General features: G+C 41.4%; 1 protein-coding gene across 1 annotated transcript; it reads left to right on the top strand.

Annotated features, from left to right (window-relative positions):
* The first annotated feature begins 561 nt into the window (after positions 1–561).
* Positions 562–18,348, top strand: nxph2a (neurexophilin 2a). The gene is made up of 3 exons (XM_076109468.1): positions 562–1,561; positions 1,688–1,837; positions 15,456–18,348. Exons 2-3 carry the CDS (start codon positions 1,793–1,795, stop codon positions 16,200–16,202), a joined length of 792 nt encoding a protein of 263 aa, XP_075965583.1. The 5' UTR covers positions 562–1,561; positions 1,688–1,792; the 3' UTR covers positions 16,203–18,348.
* The last annotated feature ends 146 nt before the right edge of the window (positions 18,349–18,494 follow it).

Here is an 18,494-nt window from a genome sequence, read left to right as displayed (position 1 = left end):
ATGCAAACATACCCCTACTCTACATGGTAAAAACAACAATACTCTGTATGTATTGCGTATCAGGACAACTTTATTCGGTACTGAAACCTGCAATTCAAACTAAAGATTTTAAATTGGTTGGTGATGTTTTAATTGTACCCTACAACTTTTCCCACAGAAAGGGTGGCACTGCAATAAATCAAAACTCTATTGTGGGGATCAGAAAAAAAACCCCAGTAAGGACCTTTAGACTGAACTGATACTGCCCCAGTGCTGCAATCAGCAACATTTTGATCTTCTTGTGTTTTATTGTCTCACCTTTATATTTGGCTGATATTGACTCATTGCCTCTGACACACATCTACAACCCCTGGAGTTTTTTTTTGCCACAAAGACATTAAAGCTTACATGTTGAGAAAGGGTACGATGATTAGTCTTGCAAACGCTCAGAGCAGAATATATAAATCTGATCATTTAAACTGCAGAACGTAACCTGAAGGTTTAAGTATGAACTGATTTACCATTTTATCTGCACACTGCAAAGTCGTCTTTGTAAAGTGAGGTGTTTGTCTGTAACCACGTGGTGGTGCCAAAGTGACATGGATCCCTAAATGCCAGTCTTGTCCACAGTAGAAAAATGGTATTGCCTTTGTACCGCCATCAGCATAACGTTTGACCTTTTGCTGCCTGCACTGTGTGATCAGGAATGCTGCATCAGCCAGTTCTCGAGTGAATTAAGATCACTCACCATTATGTTTTTCCCTTGCATCATTCAAACAGCCCTGTCGATATGATTGTGTTTGCAAGTTGGAAATTCTTATTGTGTACATTGAAACTAATAATAAACGAAAAAAAAAAAAGTTTTGTATGGATTCTGAAGACAGTCAAGAACATCTCCAGACGTACACCGCAGCCATGGCTACGTGCTGTACTCCAATATGACTGTCCACTCATCACTAACAAATAAAATACCGTGGAAAAACTACCAGTGAAGCGAGATTACACGTCTACGCGTTCAAAGGGTTAAAAACGTGAACGTGTCGCTGAACAAAACCTGATATCAGTAACATGAGCCTCTTACTTGTCTCCTGCATGGAGAGAGTGAGACTTCTAACGGTAGATCTTTGGTCTGACTCTCTGCACGGATGCGCGCCGACCTTGGAGTCTCCAGACGCGGAGTGGAGGATTTTGCGCACTGAATTCAAGTAGAGCTGAAGAGAGCGCACAGGGAGCGGACTGCTGTCGATTTACTGCAGTCCTGTCACTCAGATCCCGGTTCACTTTGCTACTTGAATGCGCACGTCGTCATTTCATGAATACCATTGGTCGGGAAGTATAGGGGGAATATAGTGTTCAGATTATTTCGGGTTGGCTTGATGCAATTTAGAGCAGTGTTGTTTCAGCTGAGCCAATGCATGTAGCCGTTCCACCTTGTTTGTAGAGAACTACAAGTGTCCCAGCTGCTCAGGGAGAATTCACTCAACATCCTGAAGAGGACACGTTTGTGAGGATTTTAGGACTCTTTCCCGAGAGTGGATTGAACAAGGGTGATTTCAACTAAGTGAGGTATTACATAAAAACGGTAAGGAAAAGTTGACATCTTCTTCTGAATATACGATTCGAATGGGCAATCTTTGAAGTCCTCCCACATTTAACAAAGGGGGCTTGAAGTGATTTCACATCGTAAATGTTTCCACTTTTCTCGCAGGTGATCACAGCAATGCTTCAACAGCATGTGCGTCTGTCCCTCTCCAAATCTTCCAGAGAGGATTTAAGCACCGCTCATTTTGAATAAGTCGAGAAGTCATCGAAGATGAGAGCTCTGCCAACATTCCTGTTTGTTTTCCTCCTGCACCAGGTGAGGTGTGAGATGATTGAATGAGAATAGAATATGTAGAAATATATCTGTGACCACGAAGGTTTTAAAAAGAAACTTAGAGACAGTAAGTGGCTTTAATGTGCTATCTGCTTTTTTAAATTATGTTATTATAGTATTATTATTGTAGGCCACCTACAAGACATTTATTGGTTTAACTCAAAGTTGTATATTCATATCATATATTGTTTATATTTATGTATTTTGTTGATTTGTCAGTTATTGTAGATCTGCATCATGTAGCTCAAGCAATGTAAGATGTATCTATCACCACATAATGCCAATGGCAGTTCCATCAATTCCTGACATCAGATTTTATTTGACAGTCATCGGCAGTAGTAAATGTGTTGGTCGACATGAACACATGAAGTCTTACAGGGGATGAACTTGTTTTGTGTTATTTGGCCATATTTAATAAAATATAAAAATGTCCTCTTTGAATGATTCTATTTAAAAAAACATTTATTAAGTTAAAGGATATCTCGTCACCTTTACAAATATGGTGATATATAATTTCAATTTTGCAGAACACTTATCAATAGCCATAATGTATATTACAAAATGCAATTAATTTCCATAACATCATCTGAATTAACTTATTGTTCATATATGTAATTGTGAATTTTATGAGGAAACACTTAGATATAGAAAAAAATGTTTGTGCATGTCTCTGTACAATAATACCATTTACATTACATTCTGAGTTAATATGAGCATACTGCTCATTATATCATAATGACCAATTCAGTATTAGATTATATGCAGTATTAATTGAGGAGTGGAGTTCATGTAGTTAAAAAAAAACATTCACTGAATATTAAGTAACATTTATTGATGTGCCTGTTTGCAGAGTTTATATACTGTATATATATATTTTTTTTACCATTCGGGTGAGTTTTTACATGTTATATTATGGCCTTGGTGTCCTGTCTCTGTCACTTATGGCTTGACAAAATAACAAAAAAACAATTGCCTATTCATTTATTCAGCTACATCACATGGATATGTGTGGTTAGCAATCATTTTCATTTATTTTGCTTGCAGGCTTGAACAAGGTTTGACCTCTGTGCTGAACCCTCGGCACCCGTGAGGTGTCTTTGCCGTATTATACAAATGTTAAGAAAAAAGACAACTGAGAACAATTGGTGTAAATTGCACACCCCACAGGTTTTAAAAGCCTGCACTGTTCCTCCTTTATGACTTAAACAATGTGATGAAATCACAAGACCTTGTGAATACATGTGAAATTAATAGTATTTACCAGAGATTGGAATCTTTATGTAGCCTAAGTCTCTTATTATTGCAGGAATAAGCTCTCCAAAGGAAGATCAAAAGCTTTAGGGAAATATAAAGGTCTTTTCCCTCTCTTTTTTTCCCAACGGCTGCTGATGGCAGTTGAATAAAGTGCGGGTTTTATCGTGGTCATCCTTGCTTTACGGACTCTTGCCGTGATCAGACCTGGACAGAAAATGCCATGTGATTGAAGAAGTTCTTCACATCTGTGCTATCCTCAAAGAGGGCTTATTTAAAGATATCCTTTAACTGTGCAGATGCAGCTGCAAAGTGCTGTCTGCTCTGGCTGCTGTTGTAATCAGCCTTGTGCCTACTGGGAGCTCTGTCTCCAGAGAGAGAGACTGGCCGCATCCCTGGAGAGGCTCTCTTCATATGCCTCAGTGGCTTCCCTCCCAGCAGACCCACCACTGTCTGACTGGGGACATACTGGCGCTTATCAATATTCCCCGAACCTTCCAAAGGATAGAACATGTTCAAATACCAGGCTGGTGCTCACTAAAGGCATACAATATGCACCAAACTTCTTGAGCTGCAAACAACTTTTTTTCTTAGTATGTCTGCTTTGTAGGATAGTTTACTCTGAGGACTGTAAGGACCAACCCATGGCACCACAGGATGCATCTCAAACAATTGAGCCACCAGGGCACCCTGTTATACCGAGAGATACATTTTCACTGTTTTAAGTAGAGGTTCAGTGTCTGAAGCAGCCTTTAGTCTCACATACTTGTGGCCGCATCATCCAAAACAAGAAACCCACACGCAAACATTCTTCTTTCTTTTCGTTTGCATCTCTCGTACACACTCGTACATGAAGACACCCAGAACATGAATCAAACGGTGAAAATGTAACCCCGGCTCTAGCATCTGTGCCGTACCCTAGGGACAAATAAGAGGGTCAAAGCCATCCTGGGAGAATCCATTCTGCCCCGTGACATCTGGTGCAGTTATCCTGTGTGCAATGACAGCAGAACAATGTAGATGGAGATAAAAACATACTTGAGAGCCCTGCTCTCTGCCATCTCCCTCTGTCCTGCCCTACAGATTGCATGCAGGGAAAGTGGGGTTTCCAACGCTGCTCGGGATTAAGTGCGAGAAGACGTTGACAAAGTCTATTATGCCTTTATGTCTTATTGCCGGGGTGAGAGCTCTTTGGTAATGTTATGTCATGACAAAGCATCTACGGGGCCCGTGCCAAGAGGATCAGCGGTGGTGTTAAATGTATATCTACCTCCTCTGTTCCCGTAAACGGCGCCCGGGGTCGGGCTGAGCAGGGCTGGAGCATAGCATCCTGATAGAAGAGTGTGACGCATTAAAGAGACAAAGCTTAGCTGGTTACTCGTAAGCTGAACATGTCTTGTCCTCTGGATCCGCCACATGCTTGGAGTTCATCCCTGCAACTTTGATGTGCACTGATTTAAGGGATTACAAGTCATTTCCCAAAGGATTGAGCATTAATTTCAACAGTTACTTATTCATTTATTAATCTCTTGGTTATTTATCTGTTCATCCATCCATGAAAGTGTAAAATCATTAGAACAAGAACGTCAGAATGTGAAGTCGATTTGGGTCAGTTTTAGCCGCTAATATTGTTGTAAGAATCTGCGAGAGGACTTTTATCCCGCTTGTGTTTTTCCTCTGCAGTGCTGGAGCGAAACAGTGAGGCTCTATTCAAAGTCAGAAGGGGCTCTGGCAAGGACAACAGTTTTATCCCCGTCTTTATAACAAAACACAAATTCTACATGAATTCCCCCTCTGAGGGCTCTTTAACCCTTTTCCCCTTCCTCGTGCTCAATTAGGTTTGGTTTTATTATTTATTTATTGTATATTTAAAGGCAACTAACACTGGGAAGAGTAATAAAATGTACAGTGGGGGGGGGATTAGGAGCAGCTCTTTAATCTCACGCTTCTGATAATACTGCATGGGCTGATTGATTAGTTTTTCAGGAAGCTTATGTCAGAAAAACCTAATCCGTCTTTGGATTGTGCCAGCCTTGTAAGGTTTTCCGTGCTGCCACTTTATCATGGCGGCGAATTACAGAGCTGCTGGGCTGTGATAAGGTCCTCGTCTCTTTTACAGACCCCGCCGCCCAACCCCCTGCACCCCCACCACCACCACCCACCCCCACCCTTCCCTCTGGACAATAAAAAAAAATTGTGTTTATATTCTTCACATCCCTGCTCTGCCTGGTCCTCACATCAACCTCTCCCAGGATTTGCCTTGTAAGAAAGTGAGAGAGAAAAAAAGAGTGGAACTTAAGTCTTCAAAAACCCACCAGAAAAAATTGGGTGGGGAGGGAGAAAAATATGAGAGAAAATGGCAGGCAGGCCAGTAGAAATTTCTGTGGAAGTGATTAAACATGGATTGACAGAGTGAAAGGACCTTGTATGCATGCGGTGCCTTCCAGGAACCGCTTTAGGCCTTACATGGTGCTGATGTGTATCTGCGCTCATATTGGGGTCACAATCTTCCTTGCCAGAAGGCTTGACTAGATAATCCCTCATAAACAATATTGTCTGTGGCATTTGCAGTCCTCAGCCTGTATGTTGTCTCAGACCTCTGAAGGAAAGGTTGCCATTGCTGCGCGTTAAATCCCTCAAATGTATCTTGCAGGCACTACAGGTTGTATTGACTGCGTTGAGCCTTGCAACCTATTCCTTTTCCAATCATCAATCATAATTGTGTGTGCACTGGCAAAAGAATCTATGATAAAGGTCCTGAAATGGAAAGAAAGAAGTTCCAAATGATTGATAGGTGTGAAGCAATTGCCCTTTGCATTGACAATAACCATAATCTGGCTCTTGGATGGACCATTAAAGACTTAACTCAAACAACTATGAGCAGCTTGAAGTGAAGTTCTGTGCAGCTCTCTTAAGTCGCACCCACTGTGTCGGCCGTGCAGGAAACATTATGTTTAATATGGTTTTGAGTTTTCCGATCTTGGTCCACAGCTATGAATTTTTATGGGCGATGTGCAGCCCGAGGCGGTGTTAGATCTGGAGGCTCCGCTGCCTTATAGCATTGTCATTACTGCTCTGCAGGCTCGGAAACATCCAGCACTCTCTGAAGCGCAACCTCGCTGTTTAGCAACTCTTTTACTGTCTGCATCACTTTCCCACTGCTGTGCTGCAACAAGACAAAAGGTGGAGATCGGTTCAGATACAGCAGGTGTTTTGTCTGAATCGTGTGTGGATGATGGAACATCTGAGAAATCGGGATGTCACTTTTTATTTTAACATATCCAATATTTAAGAGTTGTGTTGCTTTACAGCCGTGAGTTCTGCATTCATGTTTGAAATACCAGACTCAGGATCAGCTGCGTCATCACATCAAACCACGACTCTATAGGCACAGAAGCAAAGTTTCTGCCGCTTCCCGTAGACTTTGACATGTAAAGTTCTTAATTACCACCTTGTTTGGTACTTTGGAGAAGGCAATCATACTGCATGTCAGAGCTCGGGAAAATGATTGACCTATTTAATTAAAACTGTGTTGCTTTCCTGTAAAAGGCAAGGTGTGACAGCTTTAGAATAAGTACAATAAATCTCCTTTTTGATTATTCTCACTTTTACATTTCCTCCTCTGCCTCCAGGCTTTGAGGCCTTTCTTTTCAGCTTGTCATTTCCAGCCCTAACAAAGCACTGTCAGCTCCCCTCTGTCTTTGTATGTTTCTTGTGAAGTACCTGTCTTCAGAGCTACTCTGAGAGAAAGGAAGTGGCGTCTTCCCCACTCTTCTTTCTTCTTCAAAGGGACCCGTTGCTGTGAAATCAGCCGAGGCGCAATCTGCTTTGAGAACAGAAACATTTGCTCTGTCAAATTGAGTGGACGTACGTTTGAGCCAATCAAGCGAAAACATTTCTGAATAAAACATTTGTATCATTTTGCAGCATGGATTTGAAGAGAGGAAAATTGAAGTTGTCACATGAATACAAAAAAGCTCAGCGAGAGAAACATTTAGATTACGTCCTCCCGAGATGAGAGTGAAAAGACTAATACTGGAAAACGCTGAAGTGTTCATGTCGGAGTAGCGCTCCATGCCTCCTCTAGTATTAGCTGAGGAGTTTTACAAGCACGCTAGCATTGTTGTACAAAGTAGAAGGTGTTCAAAATTGGTCAAGAGAATGATAATTACACTGAGTCCAACGTACTCTGTGGTATTATCCTCCTGAATCCCTGCTATCAGATACACGGAGGTGGGCTGCAGGTGTCAGGAGCCAGAACAGGAGTTGGCACTTTGACCATGTAAGGGGATTATGAAAGTGATGATGCGTTGAAAGGTAACGCCTGCCCAAGAGTGAAGTGTTCAGGGCTTTGCTGCTGTCACATGTGGCAGGTGCAAAGATAACACAAGTATCCAGATTACTTGAAGGCTCTCGTCCCAGAGCCCCTCCTCGCCCCCCCCCCCCCCCCCTTTTTTTTCTATAGTGGGATCTTTGCTAACGCTTTCTGAACACCTGTCATCATCGCTGCATTTAAATTTCCCACACCAAGCCATTCTCACTAACATTCACTCGCTAAAAATCTAATAATGATGGTCTTCTGCACTTTATCCAGTTTTATGGGGAAATCTTCTTTTTACCCCACTGCATTTATTAGTCAGCAATAACTCATAAATATTAAAGCCTTGAATACAAGTCAGTTTATCTGATATGCACAGCTACAAATTAAACTTCCAACCCTTGCCCAGGTACAACAATAAATATTCAAACAAATACAATCCTGCCTATATGTTACTGCTTCAGTAAAATTAACTCATACAATATAATACTATAATACCCACAGGGTCCATTTTGTTACTTTTACTTGAGATGCTTTGCTTTAATAATAATAATAATACATTTTATTTATATAGCGCTTTTCAAAATACTCAAAGACACTTTACATTAAAATCATCATATATAAAAGCAATACACTAAAAACATAAAATACACAATAATAGTCACACATAAAAAAACAGTTTTGAACAGGTGGGTTTTGATTTGAGATTTGAATATGGAAAGGTCAGTGCAGTCTCGGATGTGTTTGGGGAGAGAGTTTACTTTACTTTACTTTACTATTTACTTCATTACATTTTGCTGCTAGTGTCTTTTCAAAACAAACGTCACAGGAAGTTAAGTTTAGGCTTGAAAACCACTTAGTTAGGTTTAGGAAAAGAGCGTTTAACTTGACTGACTAACGACTCACATCATTACAGAGTCACGTGATAGCGACTCACCTGACTCACCTGACTCACCTGACTAACGACACTAACGACTCACGCGTCAAAATGTCAACATTTAATTTCCGTTTTGCACAAGACACGAACAGCGGTCTCCTAGACGTAAGTCCTGTGTCCCGCCCAGCCGGTGTGGACTATCTTGCTCTTTAGACTACGTTAGTTGCTCTGATGCACTAAGAATGACACAAGTGGGTTTGCATTGGAGTTAGTTGAAAGCCCGGTGCATCGGTATCAGGTGCCGAGGGGGGCCCCGACCAACCGTCTTCATTTGACGAGTTGGGAGTGAGAGCATGCCGTGCTGGCTGTGTCTCAAAAATAGAGTTTCAGTTTGAGTTAACAGTTTTAGCTTCCCATAGGCTTAATTAATATTGTGTTAGAGACCCTTTCAATCCTGATAAGCATACAATGGAGAAGACACTATAAGCATATGAATGGTCAAATGTAGAACTTCATTTATAACATTCACAGTTTAGCAAAGCTATCGACAGACTCAATACAGAAACTCTGGCATTGGTATCAGCCTTCAAAAATAATTTTACATGAACAAAAGAAAAAAAAGGCTGCAGCATTTTATTTTGAACACAAATGTGACAAAACTCGTCCAAGGGCTTGTAGCAATTGCACTATATTGAACCACTTCAATCACTTTACACAAAGGATGTCATGGCTTCCTTGCAAAACAGCATTTGTGATTTCTGTTGCAAATAGTTTTAGCCGAAAGAGTAGTTGCTATGTTGCACGCATAAAAGGACAGACCGCCAAGTTGAAGTAATACTTTGAGCGCTCTCGGTATTGAAGCCATAACAGGAGATGCTGACACTCCAACATATGACAGCGAGGTTGGAGCTAAATGTGGTATAATTTCCTGCAATTTGTTCCATTTATTAGCACACCGAAACACATTTCTACAAGTCTGTCTTGGCAGCTTCCACACTGCAGGAGAGGTAATTGTGTCTGATTTGTGCAGTTTAGTGTTGTGCTTCCTGTAACAAAATGCGCTCTGATGACACCAAATGATTCACTAGGAGGGCTCGTGCTAACACTACAACAAATCAAAGTCCGTCAGTGTCCAAAGAAGATGAGGTGAGGTATGCTTTCAGTCAGTGTCAGCTGCTAGAAGGAGAGGATTGTGAGACCGAGCAAGAATATAGAAAAACACTGACACTGTAAACATGACTAATAACTCACAACGTAGGATTTATGATAGCCACAGGAGGGTTATGTTACGTGCTGTAATTTATGCTAATCATGGGATGTGAGCAGCTCCGAGTGACATGAGCAGTCAGATAATATGTTGCCACAACAGGCTCCAAAACATAGTTAATTTGAGTTTAATATATGAGGTACACAGGCATTATAACTTTATGAGCTCCATTTGTTGATCTTTAATTGTGTCAGAATACAACAGGACTTGTATGGACAGTGAATCTCCATTAAGAACTCAAGTGGTCTGAATATTTAAAATGTATTGGAGTAGATTGAGCTGAATTTGCTCACTAAGCATTTTCTGTTTCTGTTCAAATTTCTCCTTGTGTCTTTCCCTTTGTGTTTAGTTTTATTGTTTGTCTGTCTGCTGGGCCAGCAGTAGCAAAACGTTTGTTGGTTGCTGGTAATTTCTGTTTCTTTGCTCTTGCCATTAGATCATTTTGGTGACAGTTCTCATTACACATTTAATGTGAAACCACAGTTGCACAATTATTCAGTGTGTGGTTACATATCAAAGTTAGATCATTTCACGCTCTGATAATGGACTCCTCCTCACCTCTCTACCTGAGTGTCTTGATAGCGCTTGCACATTCGTTACATATTAGTTTTATAACAATGTGATGCACGCTCTTCAGGCTTTTCTGTCAACAATAAGAGATGGAATTGATGTACTATGGCGATACAGCAATGACGATACTGCTGTTATTACAGTAATGAGAACATCAGCATCACTTTCCTTTGGGCTTGCCGTTCCCTCTCCTCTCACCAACACTTGTACAAAATATTAGGTGTTGACAGGATGAGTTTTAAGGCCTTTGAAGGTCCATCACCTTTGCATTAACACATAAATACATGGTATGTTATATATTATGTATTCTATCTAAAAATGTATTGAAAAAAGAAATACATCTCACCCTTATTAGGCTCCAAATGTAATACATACATTAGATACTGGTTGCTCTTAATATTCACCACAAATTATCCGATGAATTCAGCCACAGATTCAATATTGGATCTATAACATCTTAAGCAGGAGTGTTAAGTGTTAAGCTGTGGTCTGTCTCATTCTCACAAAGGTCAGGTGGTAATGGCCGAAAGGATTATACTGGAAGGTAGTAGACATGCTACATGCACACACACACACACACACACACACACACACACATTAACCATAGCCTGCTGTGATTGGTAAGGTGCCCCCGGTGTGGATTTGCTGTTGCGATCCACCACAGTGCAGAAGCACCTGTCATGTGTTTCCCTGGACAGCCCTCTGATTAAAAGTGATGGCTCTGGAGCGTGAGGCTGTTCCAGCGATCAGAGCACCAATCTATTCTTCAGCAGCGTGTAGACTTTGGGCTCTGGACTGCCTAAGCGCCTCCAGGGCCTTCTCTCCTGGAACCAGCTCTGGGTGTGAATCATTACAAATGATATGCCCTGCAACATCAGTAGGAAGATGGCTGGGGAAGGACGCAGGGGCAGGGGATTGCAGGTTGAGAATGGTTTTAATGTGAGTGGTGCCGCTTGTCATGTTGGATGCTAGAAAGCAAGAGGCTGCAGTCAATCCGGGGTCTTATAGCAGCAGCGGCGGGGCAGATCTAGTATGGCAGGTGTTGTGTTGGTTGCAACACTGCTGGGAAAGTATTACAGAAGGCACCGGTGAAGCCGGTGTAATTTCTGTGGGGACGTCCAGATTTTTACTACGTAGAAGCGCATCGAGTTAATGAAGCTTCAGACACAGAAAATTAGCAAAGAAATGAATTGCACCACCAAAGTGAGGTCAATTTGCACGGATAAATCCATGAAGAATGGTGGAGTGAATCATTGGAACAGCTCTGCTTGCACTGATGAGCAGGTTAATTGCCCATTTTGTTTATTGTGAGGAAGATGCCTGAAACCAATTTCCCCCAGACGCATATCCCAACCTTATGAGCTGGAAAAAGATCAACTATGGAAAAGATTATTTTAGCTGACTGATACAAGGAACTTGGTAATGAAGATGACACAGAGGCTCTCATCAAGAAAGCAGATCCCAGTTCCCGAACGGGGGCCACATTGTCAACTATGCCAGGTATAGAGAGAGATACCATCATCGGCATCAAAACAAGGCTGCAGCCTTGCCCGCGGCCCAGAACCCTTCACAGCCGAGCACAATGACGCCGGCTGCTTACTGCAAATGCATTTTAATGGCGTCTCTTCAGATGATCCAGAAGCCAGATGTCACTAACTTTCCAGAGGCTAGTTCTGGTCACTGTGGCAATTACCTTTATGTCAGGCCTCTAAAAGATATGTCTACCCACGGGACAAGCAGGCAGCCAGCACCATAATGCTCATTACAGATGAACGTCGAGGCTGATTCATCTTGACTCAATGTGTAGCCCGCTGCTGCCCAGACCACTGTCAGTTTATAAGTTCCACTCATACCTCTGGATAGTATTGATTGACACAACATTGAATGAAATATACAGTACATGTGGCTTAACAACGGAGCCTTTACAAATGATCGTTGAACTATACTAGGGACATTTGTGCACAAAAAGAGCAATAAAAACATGAAAAATTAGCAGCAAATAAAAGTCAGTTTTACACCGATACATAAGTGGAAATACAACATGTTCATGAAAAGAAGAAGACCACCCAACTACAAGTTATTGTTACTTATCAGACATAAATGCTGATACCAATACATCTTGTATTGTGTGTCCAAGATCTCCTGGTTTGCTCATTAGTCCAAAAATATTCACTTCCTTTAACTGAAGGTGTAAAATTCATAAATTGGCCAAGAAAAATCTGTGCTCCTGAGATTAGTGTGTAAATTACATCACAACACTCTACCTGTCAGTGGTGATGCAAAAATGATGATGAATAAATATAAAGAAATAAATAACATCAAACATCCGCCATTAGCACCTTCAGAATATAGAAAATAAAACCTATGTCAGCCATACCTAACTATTTTTGGTTATACAAGGTGGATATCTACTAAAATGACTGACATCATTTATAGGTCACCCACCTTTATGTTTACTGCTGTGTCCCTACTCTTTTATGAGCCACATATACCTTTGACTGCCGTGGTATATAGATGTAATATCTCTGGTTGGGGGTGTAAAGTTTGTGCACCTCTCTGGGTTTCTGCTCAGAACGTACAGGAAGAGGAAGAAGCTAAACCACACAGACAGATATCCGCAGCGTTTGCCACCAGTCACTTTGCCGAGTGCTGTTGAAATGAGGTCTGGTGTTTTCAGCTCCATAAGTCTGCAGTTATTATCATAATAATGTCTTGTTTCAAGTCGCCCCGTAACGCCTCTAGCACAGCAGCAGCACCGATTAAGAAATCTTAATTAAGCTTTTGTAGATTGTCCTTCATCAGACCTTGCCTCTTTTTTGCTTTTTCCCACAGCGTCTTGGTGTACAAAAACTCTAAATTCCTTTAGTCTGTTTTTAAGAGACTCCACTTCTGCGTAAATGAACGAGGTGTGCTAGTGTGTGTGTGTGTGTGTGTGCCGTTGCTGCGTGTGTGCAGGGAGACAGAAACCAAAGCCTATGTGTCAGTGCGAGCTTTTAAGTTCCCAGTGCTTCATCTCTCTCGGGGCATATAAGTATTAGATATCCCTCTGCTGATCCCCTTGTTGTCACAGCAATTTCCCCAGTTGCTCATCATGCTTAAACTCCTCTCTCATTTCCATTATAATCATCCTATACAAAGCTCACCTGAGATTTACACTGAAAGACAAAATTTGGTTTCACTTCTCTAAGCTGCACAGCATGACACCCAATATGTAATGGATATAACAGCTCGGGTTGGTGGGGAGACGAGTGTTACAACCTGCTTGTTCACAGCAGTGAAGAAATGTTGGGAGCCCGCAGCCCCACAGATTTTATGTCTGTTATTGTGATGCTGTAAGAGTCAAATCAAATCAAGAGCTGAGCTCACATGAGGTCTTACTAAGTGGCAGTATCAGTGAGGGAATATTGCCACTGGAATTGGTTGATTAAATGACTGCGGAGGTGATGAGCTACACTGAGGGACATTCTTACAGTGTTGCCTCATTCATCCATGTTTACGGGGAGCAAGTGTCTTAATTAAGCATTGTGAGGGCTGATAGATGGGTCAGGCTCACTCTCCGTGGGAGATACATTGATTTCACATTACATATCCAGATGGTCGAGCCATTACGCCCTGATTGCTAGTACATTAAGGTGTTACTCCGGTCTGGGACATAAGCAGTCCAGTACAGAAAAGCTCTAATTATAAGGTCCAGAGTTGCACAACATTAGATGCATGTAGCCCTTTTTACATGTCGAACAGAAAGCTTTATAGGAATGCGAGTGTGTCAAAAACAAATTGTAGCAGACAGACCTAGTTTGTTGGCATTGTACACATGTGCCTCAGTTAGGCTTAAAGCAAAATTATAATTAGTCTGGAAGTAGTGTGCAGCAGCACAGTGAGAATTCAAACAGCCGCTGCTCAGTGCTTTCAACATCTGCTTCTCTCAGTGATCCCTACAACGGGGCCTGGGGAAAGCCGGCACTACTAATTACTAATAAAACTAGCTTAGCTTATTGCCGTGAATTATTTAGGCTTTATCTGAAGTGGACCAGGAACTGCTCCTGAAGCTAAAAGGCTTTTGGGCACAAGGAAGGGATCACAGTTCATTGCTGCATCTGGATTAGCACTCAGCACGTACTTTACCATAGCCTGTGTTGTTGTTGGGAACCATTACAAGCTCAAGTTCATATGCATGGGGGCATCTAAGAATAGCACCGCCGATGCGAAACCCGCTCACAGTCCAGGGGATTTGCATTGTCATGTAATCCGACAAGTCGTCCTAAAATATTAGAAGCTTTATGTAAATATGAGCCAAACGGAAGTTTATCGCTTCATTCAAAATGATTCCCTTATACTGGTGTGCATTTCTTTGATTTGATGAGATTTTTGGTGCTACTAGTGTGGATTCTTGATTCATGCATTACAGTTACTATTAATGCCATTTTAGTGTGCTTAACTACTGGAACTGCAATAGTTGTGGGTAATACTTGAGAAACAATGTTGTTTATTTAACACGTCTCTGTCTAAATTCAGACTCATTTGACCAACCTCACTCCTTTCTCTTTCATCTTGGTTGTTGTTTATAATATTCTGTATATGTATTAGTAGAACAAAATGAATTGTATTTGTGTTGGAAGCAGTTATAAACATTGGTCATATCTATGTTCAGATGTATTTTGATAAGCAGTTGAATTCTGTTTTTGTCATTACTGAGTTAAGTGAGTAATCACATGTAATGCCATTTGTCCCTGCATCGAGTGTTTGGTAGGCAGGAGTCTAAAGGATTGACACTGCCCATGTAACCACATTTGACAATGAGTGAATTACAACAGTGAATTTATGCTTTTTTGCTTTGGTTTAAGGTACGGCAATATATATTATTGTGCCAAGAAATCATATTTTCTTTTCAACAAAAAGCCATTTTTTTCAAGGAGTGAGCACTCCTCCTGTCTTATTGAAGTGCCTGCATCTGTTTGAAGCTGTTGTTAAGCTTTAGTTTACCAAACAAAATGTTTCCCAAGGGTACCTTTGCTGTAGTTCAGCACTTCCTAAAGTAAATCTTAACATGTGTGACAAACGGGTGGCTCCATCCACATTGTGGGATTTTTTTGGCTTTCCCTTTTCAGTGCTGAAGTGCTGTTTTCTTTATCCTTAGTGCTGAACTGCTGCTGTTTCATTTTTACAGCTCGATCAACACAGATCAGTTGTCAATCAGTGTTGAATTCACTTGGATTTTCTGTTATATGTCTGGCCTGTAAAATGTATCACTTTTTCAAAAAGGTATTATGTCACTTAATGCTGTTTTTCTGTCTACCTTTGCTGTGCTTTTCTGAAGGTCACATGCAGGAAAGAGCACGGAGGAGCCACAGAGCTCATCGAGTGGGGCGACAGCGATAACGAACAGAAGATTTCTCCCGAGGGGGCCAGTCCACGGATCCTCAACCCCCTGCGTTTATTTGCCAGGGGGTCCCCCGGGTTCAAGAGCAACATGAGGGAAATTACATATTTACAGAACATGGAGGACTTTTGGGACTGGTTATCTAACCAGACAGATGCTCAGGGTGCACAGGCCAGAACTAAACGCAGGCCCATCGTCAAGACTGGCAAGTTCAAAAAGATGTTCGGCTGGGGGGACTTCCACTCCAACATCAAGACCGTTAAACTCAACCTGCTGATCACGGGGAAGATCGTGGACCACGGGAACGGCACTTTTAGCGTTTACTTCCGCCACAACTCCACGGGCATGGGGAACGTGTCGGTCAGCCTGGTGCCGCCTTCCAAGGTGGTGGAGTTTGAGATCGCCCAGCAGTCCACGCTGGAGACCAAAGACACCAAATCGTTCAACTGTCGCATCGAGTACGAGAAGACGGACCGCAACAAGAAGACTGCCCTGTGCAGCTTTGAGCCGGCCAAGGTGTGCTATCAGGAGCAGACGCAGAGCCATGTGTCCTGGCTGTGCTCGAAACCCTTCAAAGTCATATGCATCTATATAGCCTTTTACAGTGTAGACTATAAACTGGTGCAGAAGGTATGCCCTGACTACAACTATCATAGTGACACACCCTACTCCTCCACAGGATGATCTAGCTTTTAGTATGCGTCTACCTACTGTCTAATCTTCAAATAATGTAAATGTCGACCTCTAAGCTCCTTGTCCCGCAATACCTAAGTACCTGAGACACGTTGCAGGAAGTGCTGTTTATAATGGGACACACTCTGGAGGGATTTGATGCATTGTTTAAAAAAAAAAGAAAGTAAAATGTATATATAGTACACTTGAGATAGTTAGGTGTCCAGGGACTTGGTTTTAGGGGTTGACTTGGGATTCGGAGCTAGCTACCAACCCTGTGTGACTCCTCCCTATCACAGCGGCACATGTTCTCCGTAAACCACTGGTATAATTAGCATGTTGTCCAGATGTTTTGTTCAAGGCTAGACCATAGGCAAGGAGCCTCCCAGTTGGGAGTGCAGAGCTGGCTTCTGTGCCAGTGCTACATTGATGCCAACATTGTCAAACAATTTCCTCACCTCATTTAATTAAACAGTTGAAATATGACAAGACTTTAAATCATGTTAATAATTACAATACAGAGACATTTGAATTGTTATTCAATAGAACGTTGAATTAGATATTTCACATTTGAAACATTGCTACATTTTGACTGATTAGTGAGAAAATTCCATTCATTGCCTTTAAAATAGAACTAACATCCATTTGTACCCGTTAACAGAACACAGACACAGACACAGTGTCTATTGTTACAGGTTAGCTTGATCAATGGGTATTCCCTCAAGTAGCTCTGAATAATTAATATGGATTTAAAACCTATATTTCATCTCCTTATCTTTATAGGGACTGGAATAGGGAATTGATTGATTATCTGCCCAATACCCATGACAAAATGAATTGATCCAACACAACTATTCCCACAAGCAAGCAGAGGGCATAGTCGTAAATCATCACACATACGTATATACTGTAGGTATCCAGCCATGTATAACCTGGCTGCTGCCTTGTGTACTTCTTATTGGTTTTCTGCTGCAATCATCATAAGGCATGTGGATGCTAAACTAGTCTGAAATCCAACATCTGTGTTTGCAGGATGCACTTTGAGGCATCAGCCTGCCGAGAGGGTCCCGCAGTGGATTAATGTGTCAGGAGAGGAGGGGGGGTGGGGTGGAGGGGGGAGCGATAATTGCAGGACAGGTGGATTTAGTGAGTCTGGCAGACAATTATCAGCACTTTGTCATGGTCCTGCCACCAGCCCTGACATTACCTGTCTTTAATAGGCTTTAATTAGCCTGGGAAATTTCATTTACCCAAGACCAAGAGTGGAGAAACCAAAAGCGAAAAAAAAAAAAAAAAAAAAAAGGTGGAAATACAAAATCCGTCTGGAGTTTTAATGAGAAGTGGGAGCTACATTTGAAAATGTCATATATTTCCCAATTGCACAGCAGGCTTAAATTGACTGACTTTTGTGTAAAAGTGGGGAACATCCAGTCTTGTAAATGGTGAAATGTGCTTTGACTTCAACCATCAACACATGAAATTTCATAAATTGTGTTGATTGCGTGTATCCAGGGTTCTTAGACTAGGGCATGTGCCACTGACTAATCACATGGCAATTATTTCTGTCCATGTTACTTTATTTGCTGTATCTCATGTCTTTCCCCGTCGGCTGTAAATGATCCTGTCACATTCTACACGAGGAGAGGTGTATGTACGATAAGGACATTACTGAATCACAGTTGATCTATGTTGATGTTTTAGTTCTACTCCCTTTGTGCAAATGCTGTGTATTAATGTGTAACTCTAAAACTAAACGTGTTTACTTATGACTTCAGAGTAAACAATGTCAATTTATTCAGATGTTTCCAGAGAAATATATCAATAAGTATACTTGTTCCTTACTTTTGGTGTTTGTTAACATGTAGTTATATGTCATATTTATTGCTTGTAGTTATAGATTGCTTTGATTTCCATTTTTGTAATCCTTGCAGATTGTGCCTATTTTGATTTCCTGCTTGCTTATTAATCTTGTTTCAACGGTTTCCCCCTGTAAAATAGAAGGAAAAAAAAAAAAAAGAGCATTGCTGTGTGCATAGTGTAAGTACAAATGTTCATTTGGGAATAATTGATTTCATAGCGGGTTAATTTTGTTAAAATGAAATTGTAAAGATCAATTTAGGTTTCTATGGCATTAAACCTTATTTGAACTTGGCTCACAGCATGTTGTCGCACTGAGTCAGCTCCAGTCTGTCGGCGCTCACGGTTGTCTCCTTTCATTCCTACAAGGACTTCTCAACGGGATAAACACACCATTTTAAGAGGTACATTTCAGTGTAGCTTTTTAATGGGCAATAAATCTGTGTC

The sequence above is a fragment of the Anarhichas minor genome, unplaced genomic scaffold (assembly GCF_050575085.1).
Source record: "Anarhichas minor isolate MPS153535 unplaced genomic scaffold, ASM5057508v1 ptg000004l, whole genome shotgun sequence".
NCBI classification, from domain to species: Eukaryota; Metazoa; Chordata; class Actinopteri; order Perciformes; family Anarhichadidae; genus Anarhichas; species Anarhichas minor.
The sequence above is the reverse complement of the archived record's forward strand: the minus strand, read 5'-3'. Positions and strand labels throughout refer to the sequence as shown.